Below are 25,143 nucleotides of genomic sequence, written 5' to 3'. Positions count from 1 at the left end.
CATGACACAGTTACTATGCCTCAGTTATGGGACACAGCTACTAAGCTTCAGTTATGGGACACACCTACTAAGCCTCAGTTACGTGACACAATCACTAGGCCTCAGTTATGTGTCACAGCCGATACACTTCCATTATTTTTAATACTGAATATATCCTGGCTGTTTGTTACCAGGATGAAAGACTACAGAGGTGGTTTTTGAGTTGGTGTAGTGATAATTAAGCCCTGAACAAAAAACTAATGTAAGTTTGAAATCATCTGCAGCAACAACCAAATCAGGTTCTGCTTCAGTGAAATGGATCCCTCCCCCCCTTTTTAAATGCCTGTTAAATACATTAGGGAGCAGTCCTCAGTTTATTTGGTTGTTTTCTCTGCTTTTCAGATCTGGCTTTTGTGAAAACAAAATTGCCCTGAGCTTTCAGGTAAAGGGTGCCAGCTCCTGAAGCAGAGGCTCCAGGCTCTTTAAAAACAGTATACTGGGGAAATGTCCAGAAAATATATCTTTTTTTTCCCCCTTCATAGAGTTATAATGGTACAAAAAGGTCCACCTAGGACCACCACCAGGTTTGAGGGGGCTGTTGGCAAAATGGGGTTGCTCCTCTGTTGGTAAGCTTACAACATGCTGCAGGCTTACCTGGTGACAGTAGTGGGCAGCACCAATAACGCTAGGGTGGCCATGTATCTTATTTTACAAAGGACAGTCCTCTATTTGAAGGGCTGTACAGATTTACTGTATTTCTATTCAAATTATAATAATGACTTCTATACATGTAACTTCACACATCTATACATGTAACCTGACACATACACAACTTATGCAGATTTGTGTCCTCTTCTGTCCTTTTTTTTTTTTTAAATAGAGCCACTATTTAAATTTCCCACAGTGAATTTAGCTCTACACTGGGGCATTGTGGGAAATTCTACTGGTCATCCCCAGGCCCAGCCATACAGGTTGGGGCACCAGAGGGTTTTTTTTAAAAGATATAAATGCCCCCCACCCCCCAGGCATGTGCCAGTGGTGGGCCTTGCTGGGGCATTAGGACCCTGGGCACCTACTTGAACATGCCATATGCTGACACCAAACCTGGGTTTACCTGCTGCACATTATTATTATTATTATTATTATTATTATTATTATTATATCCCGCCTCTTCCCCAATACTGGGACACAAGGTGGCTTTGCAACATTAAAACTCGTACAATTAAAACCTGTAAATAGAAGTATAAATAGAAGTATACAAAAGTTTAAAAATGTAATTAAATCATCAATAATATTAAAATTGTATAAAATATCAAAACGTTAAAAGACAACAAGAAATATAGTATCCATTCATCCTATTCTCACAGGTCCAAGCGAGCTGTCCCCAATATCACTTCAGTTTCCAGGAGAATCTTTAAAACTGGTCAGTGGCACCCCTAATTTCATACCCTTTACATGTGCAACAACAGTATCAAATTGCACACCCTCTAACATCACACAGATAACAATAGGGCTCTGTTTCATTAAACCTACAGATAAATCCAGAGATGTCACAGCTGAGGCTTCTTCCTATTCATTCCCAGTACAATCCCCCTCCCCCGCACACACACACAATTTTCTAATTTTAAATGGCTGATTTTTAATCTTATTGCTGCATATGTATTGTATATAGAATGGGAAGAGGCGCCAATCTGTCCTTTGCCTCAGGCAGCAAAATGTCTTGTGGCAGCCCTACAGCTAATACATTTACAGTGTATTCCTGTGACAATTTACTCAAAAGTAAGTCCCACTATGTTCTATTGGGCTTTCTCCCTAAATCAGCTTTCATCAGAGTGCAACCTTAATCAGTACTATTACTGCTATTATTAATTTAAAAAGAATACTTTTTTTCTCAATTTTATTGGGAACCACCACCACCCCCGGCAATTCAATGAGGGGGGAAAACCATAAATGCAAATGTCAACATCAGTGGATTACAAATATTAGATAATGATATAATCTAAATTAACAAACAGTCTACAAACCCAATATAATGCATACATACATACATACATACATACATATATACATACATACATATACACATACACATATACATATATAAATGTCAGTATCCATAATGCTTGATATGACGGTAGATTCCATATATTGGGGATATAACCTAAGAAGACATATGTGCCTTTCACAAACAGTGCTGACTGTAGAACTGTATGCAGTCCTGTGACTATCAGACCAAAATTAACAAAATAGCAGTGACAGTTGCCTAAACTAGCTTCCCAACCCTTTTATGGGACGCAAAGCATCTTTGCCTTTATTTAATAAGCTTGTAAGCCCCAGAAGGCACTCTTGTAATACCAAGTGTGTGTGTATGTTTGAATCTCTTCTTCTTTAGCAGTGTGCCAAGATGAAATTACAGCCCTAACTTATGTTTGTGATGGGATTCCGTTACTGAATATGGTATCTAATTCAATACGAAACAATATTCCACTCTCATTTTCTTTTAGCCCATTCTTCATTTTTATTTCTGTGTTCCTTTCTACCTTGGAGCCCTTTTCCCCCCTTTCTACTTACGTTTTGAGACTGATGTGGTTTTGCATGCTTTAAATCTTCATATAGACTGGAATCAATGAATAGTGCAATCCTATACATGTCTACTCATAAGTAAGTCCCATTTAGTTCAGTGGGGCTTGCTTCCAGGTAAGTGGTTATAAGATTGCACCAAAGTGTACTTTTTTTGTCACCTCTTAAACTGGCAGAAGGAGCCTTTTGGGGCATTCAGTTTCCGTTTCTTCTGAAGATCCTGAAACAACTGTGTTTGTTTGACGATATTGATGTTAGTTGGTGTAAATAGACCAGAAGGAAGGAGAGCAGGGCAGGGCAGGATCTGAATGGAGTATATCTGCTGCACACAGTCTCTTGAAGATGATCAGGGGACTGAAAACAAAGCCCTGTGAGGAGAGACTGAAAGAACTGGGCATGTTTAGCCTTGAGAAGAGAAGAATGAGGGGAGATATGATAGCGCTCTTCAAGTACTTGGAAAGTTGCCACAGAGAGGAAGGCCAGGATCTCTTCTCCATCATCCCACGGCAGGGTACAGAATAATGGGCTCAAGTTACAGGAAGCCAGATTCCAGCTGAACATCAGGAAAAACTTCCTGACTGTTAGAGCAAAATGACAATGCAACCAATTTCCTAGGGTGGTGGTGGGCTCTCCCACACCAGAGGCATTCCAGATGAAGCTGGACAGCCATCTGTTGGGGATGCTTTGACTTGGATTCCTGCACTGAGCAGGGGGTTGGACTCGATGGTCTTATAGGCCCCTTCCAACCTTACTATTCTATGATTCTCCGATCTAATTAAAGCCTATGCTCAATAGCTGTGCAATTATTTTCAGTGAAGATAGTGCAGAATCCAGTCTGTCCTCTTTCCCCCTTCTAAAAAGAAAGGGGGCTTAAATGTGCACTCCAGGTCAGGAGGGAGGGAGCACACCTCAGGCAAAGAACTGAAATCACATAAGTTAACAAACACTTCACAAAATGATGGGACATTGTTGTGGATGAGTTAACTTTGCAGCTCCTAGCTACTAAACAAAGATTACTTGATGTGTTTTGCTCCACTGGAGTAACAGAGAAGAAGGGAAGCTCACAGCCTCCAACAATATAAAGATGCAAGGTTCATAAAATAGCCTAGGCATACAAGGGGATAGTTGTGTCACTCATCACTACTCCATGATTAGTGGATTTAGGCAGAAATGTAGGGCTCTTTGGGTTGCATGTTTGCTCTTAGTTGTGGGCGTTATGTGTTGGTCTGAACTGCTAGCATACGTCTTAAGCCTAATTAGTGATGGACAAATCTCCCAATTTCAATTTCTCTCAGTTTCTCATTTTTCTTAAGTTAGGTACATCACAAATTTGGAGAATTTCTCCTCTTAAGTTTAGTTTAACCTGAACACTGATAATTCATTTTTTCACAAAAGTTCACATGAAAAATCCAAAGCATTTTTGTGCACACTTCTCTCCTATACATGTCTTTTTATGCATTTTTAGCTAATATACACATTTTTGCATGCAATTTTCCTAATATAAAGCATTTTGAACGCCATTTTCCCCACTATACATGTTTTTGTATGCTTTTTTTTATTGGAGTATCCCATTGCAAAATTTGGAGAAGTGCAAAGTTTGGAGGATAACTGAGTTTCAGTTCGAATAGTGATTTGAAAACGTGAAGTCAGGAAAGTTCGCATTCAAATGCAAACTGAACACATTTCTGCCCCATCCTTAAATTGGACAGAGTGAGTTAAACTTCTATGGCTTGTTTACTTTAAAAAAAAAAATGAAGACACTCTTATAGGCTGACTTGTTTGGTAGCCCTGCTTTGTACTTCCGCAGGTGGAAAAGGAGTCTAAAAAGGTGCTCTTTTTCAAAGCCTCATCAAGACGTCAGACAGACAGAGCTGATTTTCCCAGAAGAGTCATGGAAATGAACTGTGTTTGACTTGCATTGCATCAAAGTATCTGTGTTAACCGCCAGCTCAGTCTCATTGGCCCACTTTACATATTCTGTTCCGTTCAATTAACTTGTCAAAGTCATCTGTACCAATGGGGAAAAGGAGACCAGCCATTTTAATTTCCATCAGGCTCATTGGTTCTGTGTTGTTGTGTTTCTAAAATATTTTGGTTACTCATTATATCCCAATTGCCTCAATCAAGCAGTCAGGGTGAGTCCTCCAGTACAGAGCACAGAGCTCTTCTTCTTGCGAGGGTTGTCTCATTTGTTTCAATAGGATAAGCAGCTCCATCTACACATCCCTCCATTGGAATGTAATAATCTGTGCACAATGGAGCCTTTGTGCACTTCGGAGGGCGGATCCCCTCTGGGGTGATTGGCTGTGGCCCAAACTTCCATGAGACTCTGATGCAAGAGGGGCTGACCCATTATTTTCAACATCAAGGAATGCCTGCAAGAACAAAGAGATTCTACGCATGGGCACTGGATGGACGAATCTGTCAATTTCGATGCCTCATATTTCTCATTTTTCTAACCTTAAGTTCATTTCATTCAGTTTCTGCAACAGTTCGCTTTTTTTTTTTTTTTTGCAGTCCACACAAATATTTGTAAACATTTTTGTGCTCATTTCTCCTAATTTGCACATTTTATGTGCATATTTTGTACGCATTTTATATGCATTTTATAGTCTTGTATGCAATTTTGCCTAATATATGCAGTTTTGCAAGCAATTTTCCCTAATATTTTTGTACTTAATTATTTTCACAAAATATGCCCTTTGGGGGCACATTTTTTAATCAAAAAAACTGCACTGCAACATTTCAAAAGTGCAAACATTGACCTATTACTGCGCTTCAATTCATTCATTGGGTTTGGGATGTGCAAATAAGTTCGCATTGAAATGCGAATGAATTTCTCCCTCATCCCTACATTTTCCAAATACATGTTGCTGTGGTGGACCGTCCCAGCTAATCCTGTGTTTGCCACCACATTGCTATAGTCAGTGAACTCCTGTGTGATCAGTTCAGCTCACAGCCTGGCCAGGCACACGTGGAAGCACCAACTGCATGAACCAATGGCTCTATGTGGGAGCTGTGAATTCTACAGATTTTGCAACGGCTACTTCAGGGATAGCAGTGTCTTCCAACCATGTTGCACTGAAGTGTGGCCAGTGCCACATCACTGACAGTTCTTGCACCTGTAGAACAGGCCTTGCACTACCACCACCGAATGTACCTTGCAGGCAAAACAGAGAATAGGACTGTGCTGTAGAAAAGGAGATACCTAAGGAATGCTTTGTGATAACTTAAATAAACACTAAGCCAGGATCCTAAGGAGAGTGACATGCATACACATGGGAGAAATGTGTGCATGAGTCAGATCATGGTTTATCATTTTTGCTGCAGCAGTTGCCGCTGCCTGAGAGAAACTGTAGTTAGGAACAGAGGAACCTGACCTACAAGATCAAACTAATCATCTAACCGTTATTCTAACCTAGTATTATTTACCCTCACCTGATCTTTAGAACTGGAGATGCTGGGCACACAATCTGTGACTTTTGCATACAAATCATGTGCTCTGAGCTATGGTCCTTTCCCAAAGTGTTCAGTTTAAAGAGTGATTTGTTACTTCATCAAGGGGAACTGCTCTCATGAAAAGCCTCAAATGGAGATCTAGCCATCTACACATTTGTCCCTCGTGCATTCATAATACTTCACTTGGATCCCAGATCTGTGTGTTATTTTGGCTAGTCCTGTAGCTCTAATTACAGTAAGGCCAAGGGGTTCCATGAGCAACAGTTGGTGCTGGTTTTATTAATGCATTGTTCTTTCTTTCTTTCCTGTCCATGCAGTCATTCCCAGCACAGCACAGTCACAAGGCCACCCACAGTGAGCATACAACGGAGTATTTCTATAGAAGGGTAAGAGGGACCAACGTTAAAGTTTTGCTTGGATCAGAGCTACTTTACATGTGTTTAGCGTTTCATTTATCAATAAGCAATATTTTAAGTATGAGTGCATACTAGAAGCTAAATATTATTTGTATCTCTTATATTGCATTCTTCCTTTGAAGAGCTCAGAACAGTCTTTCTCTATATGGTTCTCCTGGCAGGCTCTTATCGGGGCAGTTTACAGGTACAGACCTGCTTAGTTTCAGAAGTAGAGGTACCTTCTACCCATTCGCTGAGCATTTGCACATTTGTATAGGGCTCACACAAAAGTTCATGAAAAACATTGTTCCCTGCAAAATACGTGCTCCCAATTTTGGCAATAGGTCAGGGGGCCTGTAAAATGGGGTGAATAAAAGTCAATTCAGAGTATGGGTAGGAAGCATTACCTTCACTCTAATTTGACTTTGTGATATTGTCAGATAGTAAAATCCTGATTGGCTATCTGACAGCATGACTCCGTATTTATTACATGATCTCTGATTGGCTGGATCAGATAGCCAGCAAGAAGACAAATCTTGTTCTTAAAAATGGTGCCAAAGTAGCTGTTGAGAGGGGCAGAAAATAAGAACACCTTTGGAGCTGAAAATGTTTGCCCATGAAATATTTACCCTATCCTTTCTGCAAGGAATTCCATGATTTTTTTCAGGGCCAAGGTTTTTAAAAATGAGCTGAGGTGGGCCTCTCTGCTACCCAAGTCTCCTCAGACTAAACAGAGCCTCTGTGAACCATATCTGAACCAAAAGTAAAGCTTTATCTCATCCCCATATCCAAACTGAATTCTTATTTTCCCCTCATGTCTATAAAAAATTGCACTGCTCTAGAAAAAGGCCTTGAAGATATTGAAATGGAATATGCCCCAGTAAGCAAGCCCACTGCCCCTCTGACTTCTATGCATTGTTGACCACAGAGGCTTTTATAACTCCATCTTTATCAAACTACATGTTCTACAAGTAGTCCATTGGGAGCTTCTCCAATGCATCCCTCATTAAAATGTCTGATGTAATCCCTATTTGTTTCAGTGGGTTGCACTCAGGGGAACCTGCTGGTGAACTGGTCCCTCTGTGATGACAGTTTTAACTCCCTTCCTCTCTGTTATTCCTATGTTTCTCAGTATGCAACTCCAGAAAGCATTACCTGACCAATATTGCTCCCACAGAAACTCAGTTCAAGCCTTCACTGATCTAAAATACCCCAGATCTGGTGACAAATAAAAACAGAGTAAAACTAAATGAAAATGGAATAAAAGGTGTTTAACTCTGGAAAGGCAAGAACTGATCTTTTGGGAGGATGGATGGATGGCCTGTTCAGTAACTAAGTTATCAGCGCCACCTACTGGTAGTATACAGAAAATATATTTTATAACCATCCATTCTATTCAGTTAATTGTCTATGCATGCCGCAGAATTGGGTAGCTGAGTTCTGAGGTAGTAAGAGTTGACTGTATCACTTCAAGTAGCTGGTTGGGGATTGTTTTTCTATCTTTTTTTAAGTTCTCCCTTACATAACAGTCCCTGCCACAAGAAAATTAGCTGAGCGGAGAGAACAACTCTAGCACAATCATCTGTCTGACATGCCAGTTTTCTACTTGTAAGGAGTTGCGTGGTTTGTTTGTTTGTTTGTTTGTTTGATTTCCTTTTCCTTTTTTCCCTTTTTACACAGGGCAATATTAAACATGTCATCCCCTACTTACAGCCTGAAGTGTTAGAGTCCTTCTACCATCAGAATTTTGCCACCTTATTCCCACCTCATTTGGCTACATGTATAGAGCAACGTGCAGTTCTCACCTACCATCTGCTCTGCTAATTTTGAAGTGCAGGTGCTCATCACAGCAAGCCCCATGACCACACCCCGTAGGAGAGGCCAAAAATCCAGGCAGCTGTGTTGACCCATATCAACACACCAGTTCTATCCGTTTTCATCAGCTCCAGGAACAGGCCTTTTCTAAAGCGAATGAACAATTGAATGGGTCTCATTTGCGTGTTCAAGACCAAGCCACCCCAAAGCATTTTGCATTACAACAGGGAGCAATGCATTGTTATTGGGAAAGTTCATTTGCCCCCAGTTATAGTGAGGACTGCAGCTAAGCTCAGAAGAAACAGGGGATACTGAGGGACCTCCTGAATTTTTTTGTTTTACATGAAAGAACATTCAAAAATTTGACACCCCCACCCGCAATGTGAAGTGGTACAGTGCAGGGTTCTTCCATCTCAGACTATCACTTCATTCTGAGAAGTAATGTGTAAAATGTCTATAAGATCCTTGGCCAATGGAAATCCCCAGAGAATGTAAACTCTTTCACAATTGTGAGGAACCTGAGCTGGGGAACCTTTCTCTGACCAAGGACTACATATCCTCCTGGGAAATCCTTGGGAGGGGGGACTTACCAGCAGTGAGCAGGGCCAGAGCTAAAAGGGGATAGGTGGTGCACCCCCACAATCTCTTTCTCTCACACGCAGGGCCAAAACAGACATCAATTTAAGGATGTAGCTAGGAAATATGTCATTTTTAGTTTTTTACTCTAAAGCAGCCTGATCCATATCAAGAACCTAGGGTGGGGGCAGGGGGCTTTCATTGGATTTATGGATTGCTATTTTGCAGGCACAGGGAATATGATCTGGATCAGGCCCATATCTGGGCACGGAAAGGAATAAAACCCCTGTGCCCCACATGATAGAATCCAAATCTGGATTCCCCCTTCAACAGCTGAAAATAATAATTAATGTGTGCTTTGGCCAAAACTCATACCTATTCACACAAATACCTATTCACACTCCCCATCTATCCATTCAATTCAGTCTCTTAACCCTTTTCTCTCTGGCTCCCTTCCCTGTTACCTCTCTCCCTTTCTCTGTCTCCTTCTCCTTCACTCTCTCTTGCACTTTCACCCTCTTCCCTCCTCAGCCTCCCACCGCTGCCACCACCAGCACTTAAGCTTTTTAAAAAAAACTCCCACTGGTATCAATGGAAGCTTTTTTAGTCTAATTTCTGGTGAGCTTATTTGATAAAATGCCTCTCCCAGCGTGAACTGACCTGTACGCTACGCTCTGCATCTAACGCCCTCCTCCAGGAGCCTTCTCTGAGGGAGGCTTGGAGGGTGGCAATAAGGGAGCAGGCCTTTCCGGTGGTGGCTCCCCATTTATGGAGGCCCTCCTGGCACCAACAATGTCAGCTTTTTGTCGCCATGTTAAAACTGTTTTAAATTGTTTTAGATATATGTTGTTGTTGTTGTTGTTGTTGTTGTTTGTGTGTGTTATTTGTTTTATGTCATTTTGTGAATGGTTTTTATAATTTATATAATGTCTTTTAATGGTTTTTAAGTTTTGTGAACAGCCCAGAAAGCTTTGGCTATGGAGTGGTATAGAAATATAATAAATGGAAATGAAATGAAATGAAATGAAATGAAATGGTGGCGGCGGGCGGGGGGATTCAGCACACAGTAAGGCACTGGAGGCTGGTCACTCCAATATCGGTGAATCCATTCTGTCAGAACTCTAAAGGAGCTATCCAAGGTGCTGAAGCCTATTCCCCAAATAGGTTCAGCACTTTGGATAGCTCCTTTGGAGTTCTGGCTGGTTCTGACGAAAACCCAGAATGGATTCATAGCCCCACGGAAATCGGAGCCACCAGCCTCCACTGCTGGGAGGCAAGAGCCCCCCCCCCCCCAATATCCACACACACAGCAATGAGGCTTTTTAAAAGCCTCCATTTTAAGGCCTCATTGCTGTGCAGAGGGTGAGTTTCAGGAGGTGAAACTCACCATCTTTTTCTTAATTGTTTTATATATATATATATATATATATATATATATATATATATATATATCAGGTCACCTGGCAAATTGAAGCCCACAGGTGGGTGGGTCCAGAGGGTGAAAATGGCCCCCAACCTCCCGAAGTTGCCCATCCCTGCATTATAGCATTTCTGTCTACTGTTTCACTCATCATAATGTGTAGCTTGGCTCTTCATTGTTCAGTTGGAGGCTTGCAGATACTTACTGGAGTTCTGTCCTCATACCTTGTTAGTGAAGGACTGCAAGATATTTCATAGTAGTTTACCAGATCAGACCTTCAGACAAAGAGAGCTCAATATCTTTTCTCAATCTTACATTCATGTTCCATCCCATCAGGAGATTACAAGGGCAAAATCAAGCAATTCTCATGCCAGAACATGTCTATGGGTGATTTCTTAGGTAGATGCAGAGGATGAGAGGTTTTGGGCCTAACACCAAAACATGATTGGTAAGACCAAACCATGGTTGTTGTGATGTCTGAACCAATGCCATCTGATCAACCATGGTATGTGAATGGTCACCAAATACGGACCTGAAACTATGGGTTGAACCTGGTTTGCAAACATGTGTGGCCAAATTGTGGTTTAGCATTATATCAGACAAAACAAGCCATGTTTTGGGACTTGCTCCACCCTCAGAGGTCACTGTTTGGGATAGTACCCAGCATGAGGGAAAGAGGGAAAATGCACGAACCATGGTTAGCCTGCACATCTAGAAAAGAAAGTATGGTTTGGTGTCTAAAGTATCACAGACCATGATTTGGTATTACACCTGATCCTAGTGTATTGGTATGATTGGTGCACACACAGAAATTACCTCTTCTGCTTGCTTACCCAACCCTTGTGCCCCCTCGATGACAAGAGGATGCACTGAAACTAACTGATACATCTTTTACAAGGTGCAGTCAATTTCTGTGTGGTGGAATTAATAGGAAAACATTTAATTGACAAGTACAACCGTGTTTAGATAAGCTTGTCATGTTGACAAAAAATGAAATATCCCATTGGTCAAATTCACAGTGTTATGAAAGAAAATGAAAAGAACTGCTTAACAGGATATATACCATCCAGGGCACTTAAATGGATAAGCAGTGTTCTTTTGTTTTGACAGAGAACCTCGAAAAGTTGTTCTGCATAAGGGCTCGACGGGGCTCGGTTTTAACATTGTAGGAGGAGAAGATGGTGAAGGCATTTTTGTATCCTTCATCCTAGCGGGAGGACCAGCTGATCTCAGTGGAGAGCTGCAGAGAGGAGATCAAATTTTATCTGTAAGTATTTCCTACACACCCACATGAACACACACGTCATGGCCTTTTTTCTTCAGTTGATCTTACAACAAAAACACAACTTTGACTTGTCATGGTTGGGGTTTTTTCTCTGCTGTCTTTCAGTTATTTTCACCATTCAAGCTCAGATGACCCAAGAGGAATCTTAGGTTGTAGTGGTAGGGGGCAGTAGCAATCATTCAAGCACAGTAACCTCCCCTATCAGCTGGCCTTGGGCTCACACACAAGCCTGCCATGATCCAGCCCTTGGTACGTGATGGCTTCTTTGTTACCTTTGCGTTGTAATTTGTTCATGTATTAAGCACCACCAGGCTGCTTTACTTGAGCAAAGAGAAGGGCCATAGCTAAGTGGTAGAGCACATGCTTTGCATTAAAAAGGCCCCAGATTCATTTGAATTAAAATTCTGTCCTCCCTCTTTTTCAAAAGAGCAAAGAGCTCCATGCTGTAGTTTCTTGTGCAATCTGCACCATGCCGCAGTTTGGAAAGTAAAGACCAAGTCCGCCATCTACTGTATATGAATGAGCTTGACATGCATCCCAGACGTGATTTCAGATGGGCTACGCTAGGCTTGTTATCTCTGTGTTCCTAATGAATTGGATGGCTGATCCACAATTCATTTCTCAAATTTGCGACGGATTATAAAAAGCTTTGTAAGCCTTTGGCTACATTTTGCGCATTTAGTGCCTATGACATAAGCATAATTGTTGGTTCATTTGTACATTGATAGCATAGAATTAAGGGATAATGCTTCTGTGTTTGAGAATCCTCACAGTTAAGTGAGCACATGTCTCGAGTAATCTATGTTCCCAAAGCCAGTTCTCAGTTCCAGTGTGTCTCTCTAATGTGGTCAAAAAAACCAGGACCCACGTCAGGGCTACACAGAAAGGAGCTGTCTTAATTCACAATAGCTGGAGTCATCAGGGAGTGATTTAGCCTTCACCCCATTGGTGCTCTCAAGTGCATCCATGTAAAGGTCAAACTAGACATTATGTTAACTGTGTGCTTCATTTCATTTCATTTATTATATTTTTATACTGCCCCATAACCGAAGCTGTCTAGGCGGTTCACAGAAATTAAAAACCATTAAAATACATTATATAAAATATAAAACCATTCATGTAATAGCAGAACAAATAACACACCCAACAACAACATATATCTAAAACAAAAACAATTAGCCAGAGACAATCAAGAGCCTCATTATACACTGTCAAATGCCTGAGAGAAGAGGGCAGTTTTAACCTGGTGATGAAAAGATGACAATGTTGGTGCCAGGCAGGCCTTGTCAGGGAGATTATTCCATAAATGGGGAGCCACCACCAAGAAGGCCCTCTCCCCTGTTGCCACCCTCTGAGCCTCCCTCGGAGGAGAATCCCGGAAGAGGGCCTTAGATGCAGAGTGTAGTGTACGGGTCGGTTCATGCTGGAAGAGGCGTTCCATCAGGTACTGTGGTCCTGAGCTGTGTAGAGCTTCAGAGATCAAAACTTGCACTTTGAATTTGGCTTGGAAGCATAAAGGCAGACAGTGAAAGTGGGCACTTTTATTCACTTCTAAGGTGGGAAGAAAAAGGATTGCATCTGGAAGAAATATAAGGGCCAAACCAAACAGTTAGTGAATAAGGAGCCCACACTGTCAGGAAATCCCACAAGAGGGTTGCAGCCCTTCCTCATCCCAAATTCCATGCAATATTCAACCCCTTCTTCTGTGTCTATCCCACCCATCAGGATAAAGATGGGCATTTTTCTAGCCAGCCTTCCAGAAGTTTTGGACTATGGGTCCCATCATCCCTGACCATTGGCCATGCTGGCTGGGGTTGATGGTAGTTGTAGTCCAAAACATCTGGCAGATGGTATGCTGTGGAAGGCTGCCTTAGACAATACTTCTTCACGCAACATATAATTAATGTATAGAAATGATACATGTGGTGGCAGCCAGTAGCTCATATGGCAGGGTGGGGAACCTGTGGCACTCCAGATGTGGCCGGAGTACAACTCCCAACATTCCTGACCATTGGCTATTCTGGCTGGGGCTTCTGGGAGTTTGTGTCCAACTGGGGATTTATGAGTAATTCATTTTTGATCAGGATTTTACTCAGTTCACACTTTCTGGACTGAACATGGGCTTGGATGCAACCTGTGGTTGAAGTCCTCACATTTCTGAGTTTGCAATGTGATTCGCCAACCAAAAACAATGTGTTCGACAGCATTCATAAATTTGGAAAATGCGTATGGAAAAGGTGTACTTTTGAAAAAAGTGCACAAATAAGTTTTAATCAATGCGTACAGTTCAACAATGCACACAACTGATGCGTACATGTGGAAAAATGCATACAAAAGTAGCGATGGGTTTTCATGCTATAGGAAAATAAAGCAAAGCTTGCAATCTGATATGAACTTGAGTTGGAACGAGCTCCGAGACGAAATTCAGAGAACTTTGGCAAGCTGGCGTTTTGCTGATTCACACATCCCTAAGCCCAATACCATGTGGAAGGCACCAGGTTCCCCCTCCCTGTTAGATGGCTTCAAATGGGGGTTAAGCACCGTGATGAAAGGATAGGTCTCCCCATGGCTATTAGTCACGACACTCAATGCCACAGGTGTAGTCTGTGCTATATACCAATTGCTGAGGAGCAATAGCAGGGGAGGGCTACTGGCTCCGTGTGTGGGCTTCCAAGAGGCATCTGGAGGGCCACTGTGGGAAACACAATGCTGGACTAGATGGAACCTATGTTCTGATCCAGCAGGGTCTTCTGTTCTTACAAATGCATATTCACACCTCCCAATCAAATGCATGGCCAGGGATTTCAATGCAGGACTACACCCCACTCTTCTCTTCAACCCTTGAATAGAGATGGATGAATCCGTCAGTTTCGCTTCCTCCCACATACAATTTTTTTAAAAAAAAAATCTCGTTTTTTTCTATCCCGTTGATGAAGAAAGTGAGAATTTCGCTTCTTTGTTATCAGAAAACAAACTGAATGAAATGCTCACACATCCCTACCATTGAAAGCCCCCTTTTTCTGTCAAGCCCTTGTTTCCTAGACTTCATTTCCTCAAAGGAGCCAGAGCTGAAGTTGCATGTACTGACCTGGGCCGTTCCCCCTGATCAAAGAGGCATCGGAGCTAATCATGGGGTTAGTTCAGCTGGGGAGATAGGACCCTTTACAAATACTGATTCAGTGCTTCCTTCATGTTCCCCAGGAATGTATCTTAACATTGACAATGAGATCTGGGACTACGTCTTGTTGAGCTGCATCTCAAATTAAGCCTGATGCCCTCTGGGAATGTGAATGCAGACATAGAAGAACATATATTTGCAAATTGTGCTAAGTTACCACTTGGTAAACAGTTCCCTTTCCTTTTCATGGGTTGCCCACAAGATTGGCCACTGTGTGAACAGAATTCTGGACTTGATGGACCCTTGGTCTGATCCAGCATGGCTCTTCTTATGTTCTTTTTATCTTTTCCCATAACAATATAGGAGTAGGTCGATAAAAATGTGTATGTTATTTGCTCTGAAGAGCTCCTTGCATAAAGGTTTGCCACCTTGGCAGCCATGTAGCCAAAGGGACTGAGAATGGGAGGTGAATTCCAACACTAGCACCTCCTTCTTAGTGAAATAGTAGATTTAGGCCTAGCAGCAAGGGTTGGAACTCTCACCTGTGACAGTTTTCACAGGTGAATTTCCACTCTTTATCTCCCATAACTACCACGCCACCCACCTCTGATTGCTTCCAAAGCCTGTCCAGATAATGCTTCTGTAGTTCAGCTGAGTCATGTGAGGCTCCTGTAGGTCGGTCAGCTGTCCCCTTAGCTACATCACATTGGCATGGGTATATGAAACATTCCAGTTTCCTGGCATGTTTAATTGCACTTCACTTGCCTTTCCCAGCTGTTACTAGCCCTTGTGCAAATTATGCAATACAAAAAAGAAATTTAGGCAGCCACTGAGTGGAAGCCAGGAGCCAGAGCCAAGGGGATGAGAGGTGGTCAAGCCAGGATTCAGAGTAAGGAAGCCAGAACCAGAATCAAGAAAGACTATAATTGCTCTTAGTACTAGCCTAAGATGACTTCAGTATAGCCTTTCCTCTTGAAGAGAGCCTATGGCCAACCTAGGTGGACAGACACACTCCAGTATCTAGAATCCCTTTACTGCCCAGGAGCCAACTGGTAGAATTGGTGGGTCACTACATCGGATAGCCATGTATGGAGCTACAAGCTTTGGGCTCTAATCATAGAATAATACAATCATAGAATCACACAATAGTAGGGTTGCAAGGGGCCTATAAGACCATCGAGTCCAACCCCCTGCTCAATGCAGGAATCCAAGTCAGAGCATCCCTGACAGATGGCTGTCCAGCCTCATCTTGAATGCCTCCAGTGTGGGACAGCCCACTACCTCCCTAAGTCATTGGTTCCATTGTCATATTGCTCTTAACAGTCAGGAAGTTTTTCCTGATGTTCAGTTGGAATCTGGCTCCCTTTAACTTGAGCCCAGTATTCCGTGTCTTGCATTCTGGGATGATCGAGAAGAGACCTTTGTTGCCCTCCTCTGAACCCTCTCCAGCTTGTCTGCATCCTTCTTAAAGTGCAGTGCCCAGAACTGCACAGTACTCCAGATGAGGAGTACTGAGTAGAAGTGCTGAGTAGAGGGGAACTAGTACTTCCCGGGATTTTGGAAGCTATGCTTCTATTAATGCAGCCCAAAAGAGCCTTTGCCTTTTTTGCAGCCACATCACATTGTTGGATCATATTCAGCTTGTGATTGACAACAATTCCAAGATCCTTCTCACTTGCAGTGTTGTTGAGCCGCGTATCCCTCATCTTGTAACTGTGCATTTGGTTTCTTTTTCCTAGGTGCAGAACTTGGCATTTATCCCTGTTACATTTCATTCTGTTGTTTTCTGCCCAGCGCTCCAGTCTATCCAGATCACTTTGAATTTTGTTTCTGTCTTCCAAAGTATTAGCTATCCCACCCAATTTTGTGTCATCTGCAAATTTGATCAGCATTCCCTGCACCTCCTCCTGCAAATCATTAATAAAAATGTGGAAGAGCACTGGGCCCAGGACTGAGCCCTGCAGTACCCCACTCAGTACCTCTCCCCAGTTTGAGAAGATCCCATTGATAAGCACTCTTTGAGTCCGATTCTGCAGCCAACTGTGGATCCACCGGATCGTTGTTTCATCTAGCCCACTTTGAGCTAGTTTGCTCATCAGGATATCATGGGGCACTTTGTCGAAAGCTTTGCTGAAGTTGAGGTATATTATGTCCACAGCATTCCCACAGCCCACAAGGGAGGTGACCTGATCAAAAAATGAGATCAGATTCGTCTGGCAGGACTTGTTTTTGACAAATCCATGTTGGCTTCGAGTAATCACTGCATTGTTTTCAAGGTGCTTCCAGACGGATTGCTTTATCATCTGCTCCAGAATTTTTGCCAGGGATTGATGTCAGACTGACTGATCTGTAGTTCCCAGGTTCCTCTTTTTTACCCTTTTTGAAGATAGGGACAACATTAGCCCCCTTCCAGTCATTTGGCTCTTCACCCGTCCTCCATGATTTCTCCAAGATAATGGAGAGAGTTCTGAGAGTTCTTCTGCCAGTTCCTTTATTTCTCTAGGATGCAGTTCATCTGGCCCTGGAGGTCTGAACACGTTCAAAGTAATGAGGTGTTCCTTGACCATATGCTTATCAGTCTCAAGCTGCAATCCTGCCCCTTCAGCCTGTACTTCGCCTTTGCCAGGGGGGTCATAGACCCTCTTTTGGGAGAAGACTGAGCCAAAGTAGGAATTGAGCACTTCTGCCTTTTCTTTGTCATCTGTTATTGTTTTGCCATCCTTATTTAATAGTTGAATCACCATTTCTTTCCTCTGTCTTTTACTATGCATGTATCTGAAGAAAGCCTTTTTGTTGCTTTTAGCATCCCTTGCTAACCTCAGCTCGTTCTCAGCTTTAGCCTTCCTGATGCCATCCCTACAATTCTGTGCTACCTGCCTGTACTCTTCCTTTGTTGCTTGTCCTTCCTTCCACTTCCTCTATGTGTCCTTTTTTTGTTTTCCTGTCATCTCTAAGCTTTTTGTGAAGCCACATTGGCTTCTTCTGTTGTCTTCCACCTTTTCTTCTTGTTGGAATGGTTTGTAATTGTGCCTTTAGAATTTCCTTTTTAAAAAACTCCCCCCCCTCCCATCTTGGACTCCTTTTCTCATTAGAGTCGCTTGCCATGGGACCTGACTTATCATTGTTCTGAGTTTATTAAAATCGGCTTTCCTAAAATCCAGGGTACACATTTGGCTACACTCGGCTTTTGCTTCCTTTACCAAGCAAAACTCATGTATAACATGGCCACTTTCCCCCAGAGTTCCTGTAACTGCTACTTTGTCCACGAAGTCATCTCTGTTGGTTAGGATCAAGTCAAGGATAGCCGACCCTCTAGTTCCTTCCTCTACTTTCTGTAGGAGGAAGTTATCCGCCACACAAGTCAGGAATTTCCTAGAGGGGCCATATTTTGCAGAATTTGTCTCCCAACAAATATCGGGGAAATTGAAGTCCCCCGTTATGCTTTCTTGAAAAATTGGCTATTTGCTTTTCAAAAGTTTCATCCTCGTCTTCTCCTTGATTAGGTGGCCGGTAGTAGACTCTGACCACCATGTTCCTTTTATCCTTTGCTCCATTTATTTTAACCCATAGAATCATAGAATCATAGAATAGTAGGGTTGGAAGGGGCCTACAAGGCCATCGAGTCCAACCCCCTGCTCAATGCAGGAATCCAAGTCAGAGCATCCCCGACAGATGGCTGTCCAGCCTCGTCTTGAACGCGTCCAGTGTGGGAGAGCTCACCACCTCCCTAGGGAATTGGTTCCATTGTCATATTGCTCTAACAGTCAGGAAGTTTTTCCTGATGTTCAGCCAGAATCTGGCTTCCTATCACTTGAGCCCATTATTCCGTGTCCTGCACTCTGGGATGATCAAGAAGAGATCCTGGCCTTCTTCTCTGTGACAGCCTTTCAAGTACTTGAAAAGTGCTATCATATCTCCCCTCAGTCTTCTCTTCTCAGGGCTAAACATGCCCAGTTCTTTCAGTCTATCTTCATAGGGCTTTGTTTCCAGTCCTCTGATCATCTTTGTTGCCCTCCTCTGAACCCCTCCAGTTTGTCTGCATCCTTCTTAAAGTGTGGTGCCCAGAACTGGACACAGTACTCCAGATGAGGCCTAACCAGTGCTGAGTAGAGGGGAACTAGTACTTCCCAGGATTTGGAAGCTGTGCTTCTGTTAATGCAGCCCAAAATAGCATTTGCCTTTTTTGCAGCCACATCACAATGTTGTGCTCGATGGGGCTACCAAGCTCATCCTCCTGTATTTCTGTGCAGAGATATGTATTTTTAACATATACTGTAACTCCCTTTCTGTTCCTCCTGTTCTTTTTGAACAAGTTCTATCCTTCCATTGTTGTACTCCAGTCATGAGAGTCATCCCACCAAGTCTCAGTTACACCTATCGAGTCATAATTTCCCTCTTGTATTAAGAGTTCAAGTTCGTTCTGTTTGTTTCCCATACTCTGGGCATTAGTATATAGACATTGAAGACAATGGGCTTCATAGTCTGGCTTTCTTCCTACATGTTTGGGCGCTATTAGAGCTGTTCTCTCCATTGCAGTGCATGAGCCTTCGTCCATTGTTACCCCCAACTTTACATCTCCCATCCCCGTAGGGTTCAGTTTAAAACTACTGGCAGCTCTTGACAGTAGAGGACATCTTCTGCTACCTGCAATTTTAATTTATGGCCGTTTATTTTTCTACTTTTACTCTGGGGGGGGGGTTTCCCCACCCGAAAGACCCTCAAGGCAGCTTAGAAAAATGTTGTAAGCAATAATTGTTTTTAAAAATCACACGGGATATTCAGTGAGCTAGTTCAGACACATGGGAACCTTGTAGAGAGAGTTCTGTGGGCGCAGCCTCGCAACAGTTCTAACATCTGACCTGGCAGAACCATAGTTACAGTCTCTGTTGCCTGGTCATAATTCCTGTGAATGTGGTGCCATGTTTTCTGCTGCTGTGCTTGCGTGCACTGTTGCTGGGAGGCAGCACCTATAACTGTGGTTGCATTGGGTGAGACTGACTTCCTCCATGTTGTTGTATCCTCAGCGTGTTGGTTAGAAGGTAACTAAAACCCAGTCATTAGGGCCCTTCTCTGGGCATAGAATGAAGTGTCAATGGAACAATTAGCTGATCATCTCTTTGGTGCCAAGTAGGAAGATTTTTGTTTCTGTTCCTAAACTGGCCAAAGGAAGGGGGGCTTTTTGTTTTAGCCTACTCTACTCTGTTGGATACTTGAGTGGCCTAAATTTAAAAAAGGTAAAGGTGTCCCCAACCAGTCGTGTCCAACTCTAGGGTGCGGTGCTCATCCCCGTTTCTAAGCCGAAGAGCCAGCGCTGTCCGAAGACGCTTCCGTGGTCATGTGGCTGGCATAACTGAATACTGAGGTGCACGGAACGCTGTTACCTTTCCCGCCGAGGCAGTACCTATTTATCTACTTGCAATTTCTTGCTTTCAAACTGCTAGGTTGGCAGAAGCTGGGACTGAAGACGGGAGCTCACTCTGTCACGCAGCACTCGGGTCTCGAACTGCTGTCCTGCCAACCTTCCAGTCTGCAGTTTAGCATCTTAACCACCTAAATTTAACCACCTTTAAATGGTTAAACAAGCCACCATGAGAGGGTCACTCTAGGTTAGACAGGAGAGGAAATGTGCAAGAAAACAATAGCGAGCACCCCAAAGCATTGGGGCGGTGAAGGAAAGCTTGCCAGACCAACCCCTTCTGGCTGTCTGGCTTGAGGGGGTTAGTGAAGATGAGCTGCCTTTGGGGTGCTGAAGGCCTCATGGATCAAAGCTTGGGGCTGCTGATGTTTAAAGGCTTCCTTGGCACATAGCTATGGTAGGTAGGCAGGAAGGGGGTTGAGGTAGACCATTCAAGGTCAGGAATTGCATTCCTAGCTCAGTCTTCTCCCGAAAGAGGGTCTATGACCCCCCTGGCAAAGGCGAAGTACAGGCTGAAGGGGCAGGATTGCAGCTTGAGATCGATAGGCATATGGTCAAGGAACACCTCATGACTTTGAATGAGTTCAGATCTCCAGGGCCAGATGAACTGCATCCTAGAGTAATAAAGGAGCTGGCAGAAGAACTCTCAGAACCGCTGTCTATTCTCTTTGAGAAATCATGGAGGACGGGGGAAGTGCCAGATGACTGGAGGAGGGCTCATGTTGTCCCTATCTTCAAAAAGGGTACAAAGGAGGAGCCTGGGAACTACAGACCAGTCAGTCTGACATCGGTCCCTGGGAAAATTCTGGAGCAGATGATAAAGGAATCCATCTGGAAGCACCTTGAAAACAATGCAGTGATTACTCGAAGCCAACATGGATTTGTCAAAAACAAGTCCTGCCAGACAAATCTGATCTCATTTTTTGATCAAGTAACCTCCCTTGTAGACCGTGGAAATGCTGTAGACATCATATACCTCGACTTCAGCAAAGCTTTCAACAAAGTGCCCCATGATATCCTGATGAGCAAACTAGCTCAAAGTGGGTTAGATGAAACAACGATCCGGTGGATCCACAGTTGGCTACAGAATCAGACCCAAAGAGTGCTTATCAATGGGACCTTCTCAAACTGGGGAGAGGTAACGAGTGGGGTACCGCAGGGCTCAGTCCTGGGCCCAGTGCTCTTCAACATTTTTATGAATGACTTGGAGGAGGAGGTTCAGGGAATGCTGATCAAATTTGCAGATGACACAAAATTGGGCGGCATAGCTAATACTTTGGAAGACAGAAACAAAATTCAAAGTGATCTGGATAGACTGGAGCGCTGGGCAGAAAAAAACAACAGAAAGACATTTAATAGGGATAAATGCCAAGTTCTGCACCTAGGAAAAAGAAACCAAATGCACAGTTACAAGATGAGGGATACGCGGCTCAACAACACTACAAGAGAGAAGGATCTTGGAACTGTTGTCGATCACAAGCTGAATATGAGCCAACAATGTGATGTGGCTGCAAAAAAGGCAAATGCTCTTTTGGGCTGCATTAATAGAAGCATAGCTTCCAAATCCCAGGAAGTACTAGTTCCCCTCTACTCAGCACTGGTTAGGCCTCATCTGGAGTCCTGTGTACAGTTCTAGGCACCACACTTTAAGAAGGATGCAGACAAACTGGAGAGGGTTCAGAGGAGGGCAACAAAGATGATCAGGGGACTAGAAACAAAGACCTATGAAGAGAGACTGAAAGAACTGGGCATGTTTAGCTAGGGATGTCAGAGAATTTTGCCACGAATCTCAGGGAGGCCGAATGCCAGCGCATTCGGCCCCCCGAAATTGGTGGCAAAACGGTCTGCCCCCCCTGCCCCCCCCAGAACGGGACTTACCTTGGGCAAATCCTCCGGGCGGCGGCGGCTCCGGCCAGTCTTCCAACCGGCTGCTGCCGCGGCCATTTCCAGTAAAAAAAAGAAAAAAACAAAAAAAGTGATAGGCTACGTAAAGATTTACGTAGCCTATCATGGCTAGATTTTAAAAAAATACCGTGATAGGCTACGTAAATGTTTATGTAGCCTATCACGGCTGAGTAAAAAACAAAAACAAAACCGCGCGTACGCAAATGGCGATGCCCATGGGCGCCGCCATTTACATTCCTTATTTTGGCACGTCTAGTCTACGTAAACATTTACATACACTATGGCGAAAATAAGGGGAACGCAAATAGCATAGCGTCTACGCTATTTGCGTTCCCCTTATTTTTGCCGTAGTCTACGTAAATGATTACGTAGACTAGATGTGCCAAAATAAGGAACGCAAATGGCAGCGCCCATGGGCGCCGCCAGTTGCATACACGCGTTTTGTTTTTTTTTACTCAGCCGTGATAAATGTTTACGTAGCCTATCACGTCTGACTGCAGGGACGCAAACGGCAGCAGCTACAGCCGCCGCCATTTGCAGCTCGGCCGGCCAGGATTCAGGGATGGAGGGACGGAGCGCCTCCCCCCCCACCAGAATTTCAGGGGGGAGGGATGGAGCGCCTCCCCCCCTCCAGAATTTCGGGGGGAGGGATGGAGCGCCTTCCCCCCACCGCAAATCAAAGTTTGTTCAAGGTAAGTGACTTTTGTACATCCCTATTTTAGCCTTGAGAAGAGAAGACTGAGGGGAGATAGGATAGTGCTCTTCAAGTACTTGAAAGGTTGTCACAGAGAGGAAGGCCAGGATCTCTTCTTGATCATCCTAGAGTGCAGGACACGGAATAATGGGCTCAAGTGACAGGAAGCCAGATTCTGGCTGAACATCAGGAAAAACTTCCTGACTGTTAGAGCAATACGACAATGGAACCAATTCCCTAGGGAGGTGGTGGGCTCTCCCACACTACAGGCGTTCAAGACAAGGCTGGACAGCCATCTGTCAGGGATGCTCTGACTTGGATTCCTGCATTGAGCAGGGGGTTGGACTCGATGGCCTTGTAGGCCCCTTCCAACCCTACTATTCTATGATTCTATGATTCTGTGATTCTAGTTTTCCTAGAGCCAGTGTGGTGTAGTGGCTAGAGTGTTGGACTGGGAGCTGGGAGATTGGGGTTCTAGTCCCCACTCGGCCATGGAAGCTCACTGGGGGACTTTGGGCCAGTCACAGACTCTCAGCCCAACCTACCTCACAGGGTTGTTGTTGTGAGGACAAAATGGAGAGGAGGAGGATAGTATAAGCTGCCTTGGGTTCCTTGCAAGAGGACAAAAGGCAGGATATAAATGCAATAAATAAATAAATAAATAAATAGTTTTTACCACAATAGCAAGTAAGCCTGCACTGAGGGGGTTGCCATCGTCCTTAAATAAGGGGTGGGCAACCAGTCCCCCACCACTCCAAGCGTACCATGTGCCACAAGCCTCACTGCCACCACTGAATTTGCCACCAAAATTTGGCAGTACGGTGGTGGTGCAAAACCCCCAAAAACGAAACAGCAATTTCTCTTTAAAACAAAGCATGTGAGGAGTGCATGCCCCCATTTTAAAGTGATATTGTGCTTAGGGAGGTGTGAGAATTCCATTTGCCGGGTGAAAACCTGATGAATTTTTCCAGTTCTGGTGTGCGAATTTTGTTCCATTTCCCTTCTGCTGGCATCAACTTAACCTGTAGCGAATAGAGCCAATACACACATTCTGGATTTTTAAAAAGTTGCGCAGTTTGGGAGGGGAAGATCTTGAAATTTGTGCAAATGTCAGGTTTTTAAATATATATATATATATACACGATCTTGCGCAAGTGCACTTAATGGCAAGTCAGCCTCTCCACGATGGAGCCCCGCAGAAGCATATTCCCCTCTTGTCAATATCCTTGTCAGTTTCATCCTCACCACACACTATTTCATTTAGCCCAGCTGAGTCCTATATTCCAGACTTATCAAACAACTTATCACAGAACCCCCACCCCCATCCCTTCAGTCGGGAAGTGACAAACTGGAGGATGAAATAGGCAATAATTTTTTAAAAATATTACGACACCTTCTGCGTCAATTTCAAGATCCCAAAATAAAAAATGTGTAAATTACAATTCGTGCAAATGGCAGAACCTGGGGAAAAATGCATGAAATATTTCCAGAATAAAATATTTCAAGGATCAGGGGGGGAGGGTGGAAATCTGCTACAGTACTGCTTTCTGGAATGGAAACTCTGTGGAATCTCATCAGGCTTAAACAGAATGGAATTCCCACCATTGCACATCCCTAATTCTGCTCCTGGAAGTCTCCCAGGAGTGCAATTTTGCTTTAAAACAAGATATGTGCTCCCGACGTGCCATGTTCCAAAGAGAAATTGCCATCTTTTTTGCTGCCATCACTAGCACACCACCAAATTTTGGCAGCAACAGTGTGTGTGGGAACAAAACAGGTCCAGGGGGGGTGCATGCAGATTATATCCTGCCTACCTCTGCCTTAAATAGTCATGTTGCAGATCAGGCACGTTAAAAAGCCCATATTTGATCTGTTTACCATGTCCTCTGTAATCATCCTGGGCATGTGCAGCCAATAGCTAAATTTGGCAGAACTCTGATGAACATGAACATCTTTTTGAACTATGTATTAACCAGATATGATCCTGAGGTTCATATCAAGCAAGGCAGATGCACTGCTGGAAGAATCCTTGCTGGGGCATCCAGTGAATTCCCCATGTGCACTATGAAGTGTGGATGGGAGATGACTATTTCCATCCACATTGAGATGCCAATGGTAATTTACACCCACAACCACAGTCTTGAAGGACATACTCATTGTGGCATGCAATTATGATCGGCTTGGAGCCAAAGTATTTTAGTTTATTTCAGCAGTCATGTTGTATGCAAGAGACAAATACGTTATTTAGCATTGTCTTGGCATGCAAAATTTGGCTTTGTGTTCCTTCGGTCAAACAGAATAGAAGCAATCATCCAATTAGGCTTCATGTGTTTCCTCCAGCAATTTCAGAATAAAGCACAATTTGAATTAATCAGGCACAAATAATGATAATAAATGCATTCGTCCATATCCATCCCAAGTAAAGTTCACATTACGCTGTGCAAGCCTCTTCCAGGGACAATTATCATTAAGCTATTTACTGAAGCAAGGCCACTGATAGC

General features: G+C 43.5%; 1 protein-coding gene across 1 annotated transcript in view; it reads left to right on the top strand.

The window, feature by feature from the left end:
- DLG2 (discs large MAGUK scaffold protein 2) overlaps window positions 1-25,143 on the top strand; it is a 1,591,953-nt gene that overhangs the window by 1,262,838 nt on the left and 303,972 nt on the right. Inside the window, exons 15-16 of the mRNA XM_084842537.1 lie at window positions 6,336-6,404; window positions 11,335-11,491. Coding sequence (XP_084698663.1) covers window positions 6,336-6,404; window positions 11,335-11,491 — 226 coding nt within the window. The remainder of the gene's footprint in view (window positions 1-6,335; window positions 6,405-11,334; window positions 11,492-25,143) is intronic.

Source organism: Heloderma suspectum, chromosome 3 (assembly GCF_057233095.1).
Source record: "Heloderma suspectum isolate Gila_16-S chromosome 3, 16-S_ref, whole genome shotgun sequence".
Classification (NCBI taxonomy): Eukaryota; Metazoa; Chordata; class Lepidosauria; order Squamata; family Helodermatidae; genus Heloderma; species Heloderma suspectum.
Note: the sequence above shows the minus strand (reverse complement) of the source record. Positions and strands in the feature narration are given on the sequence as shown.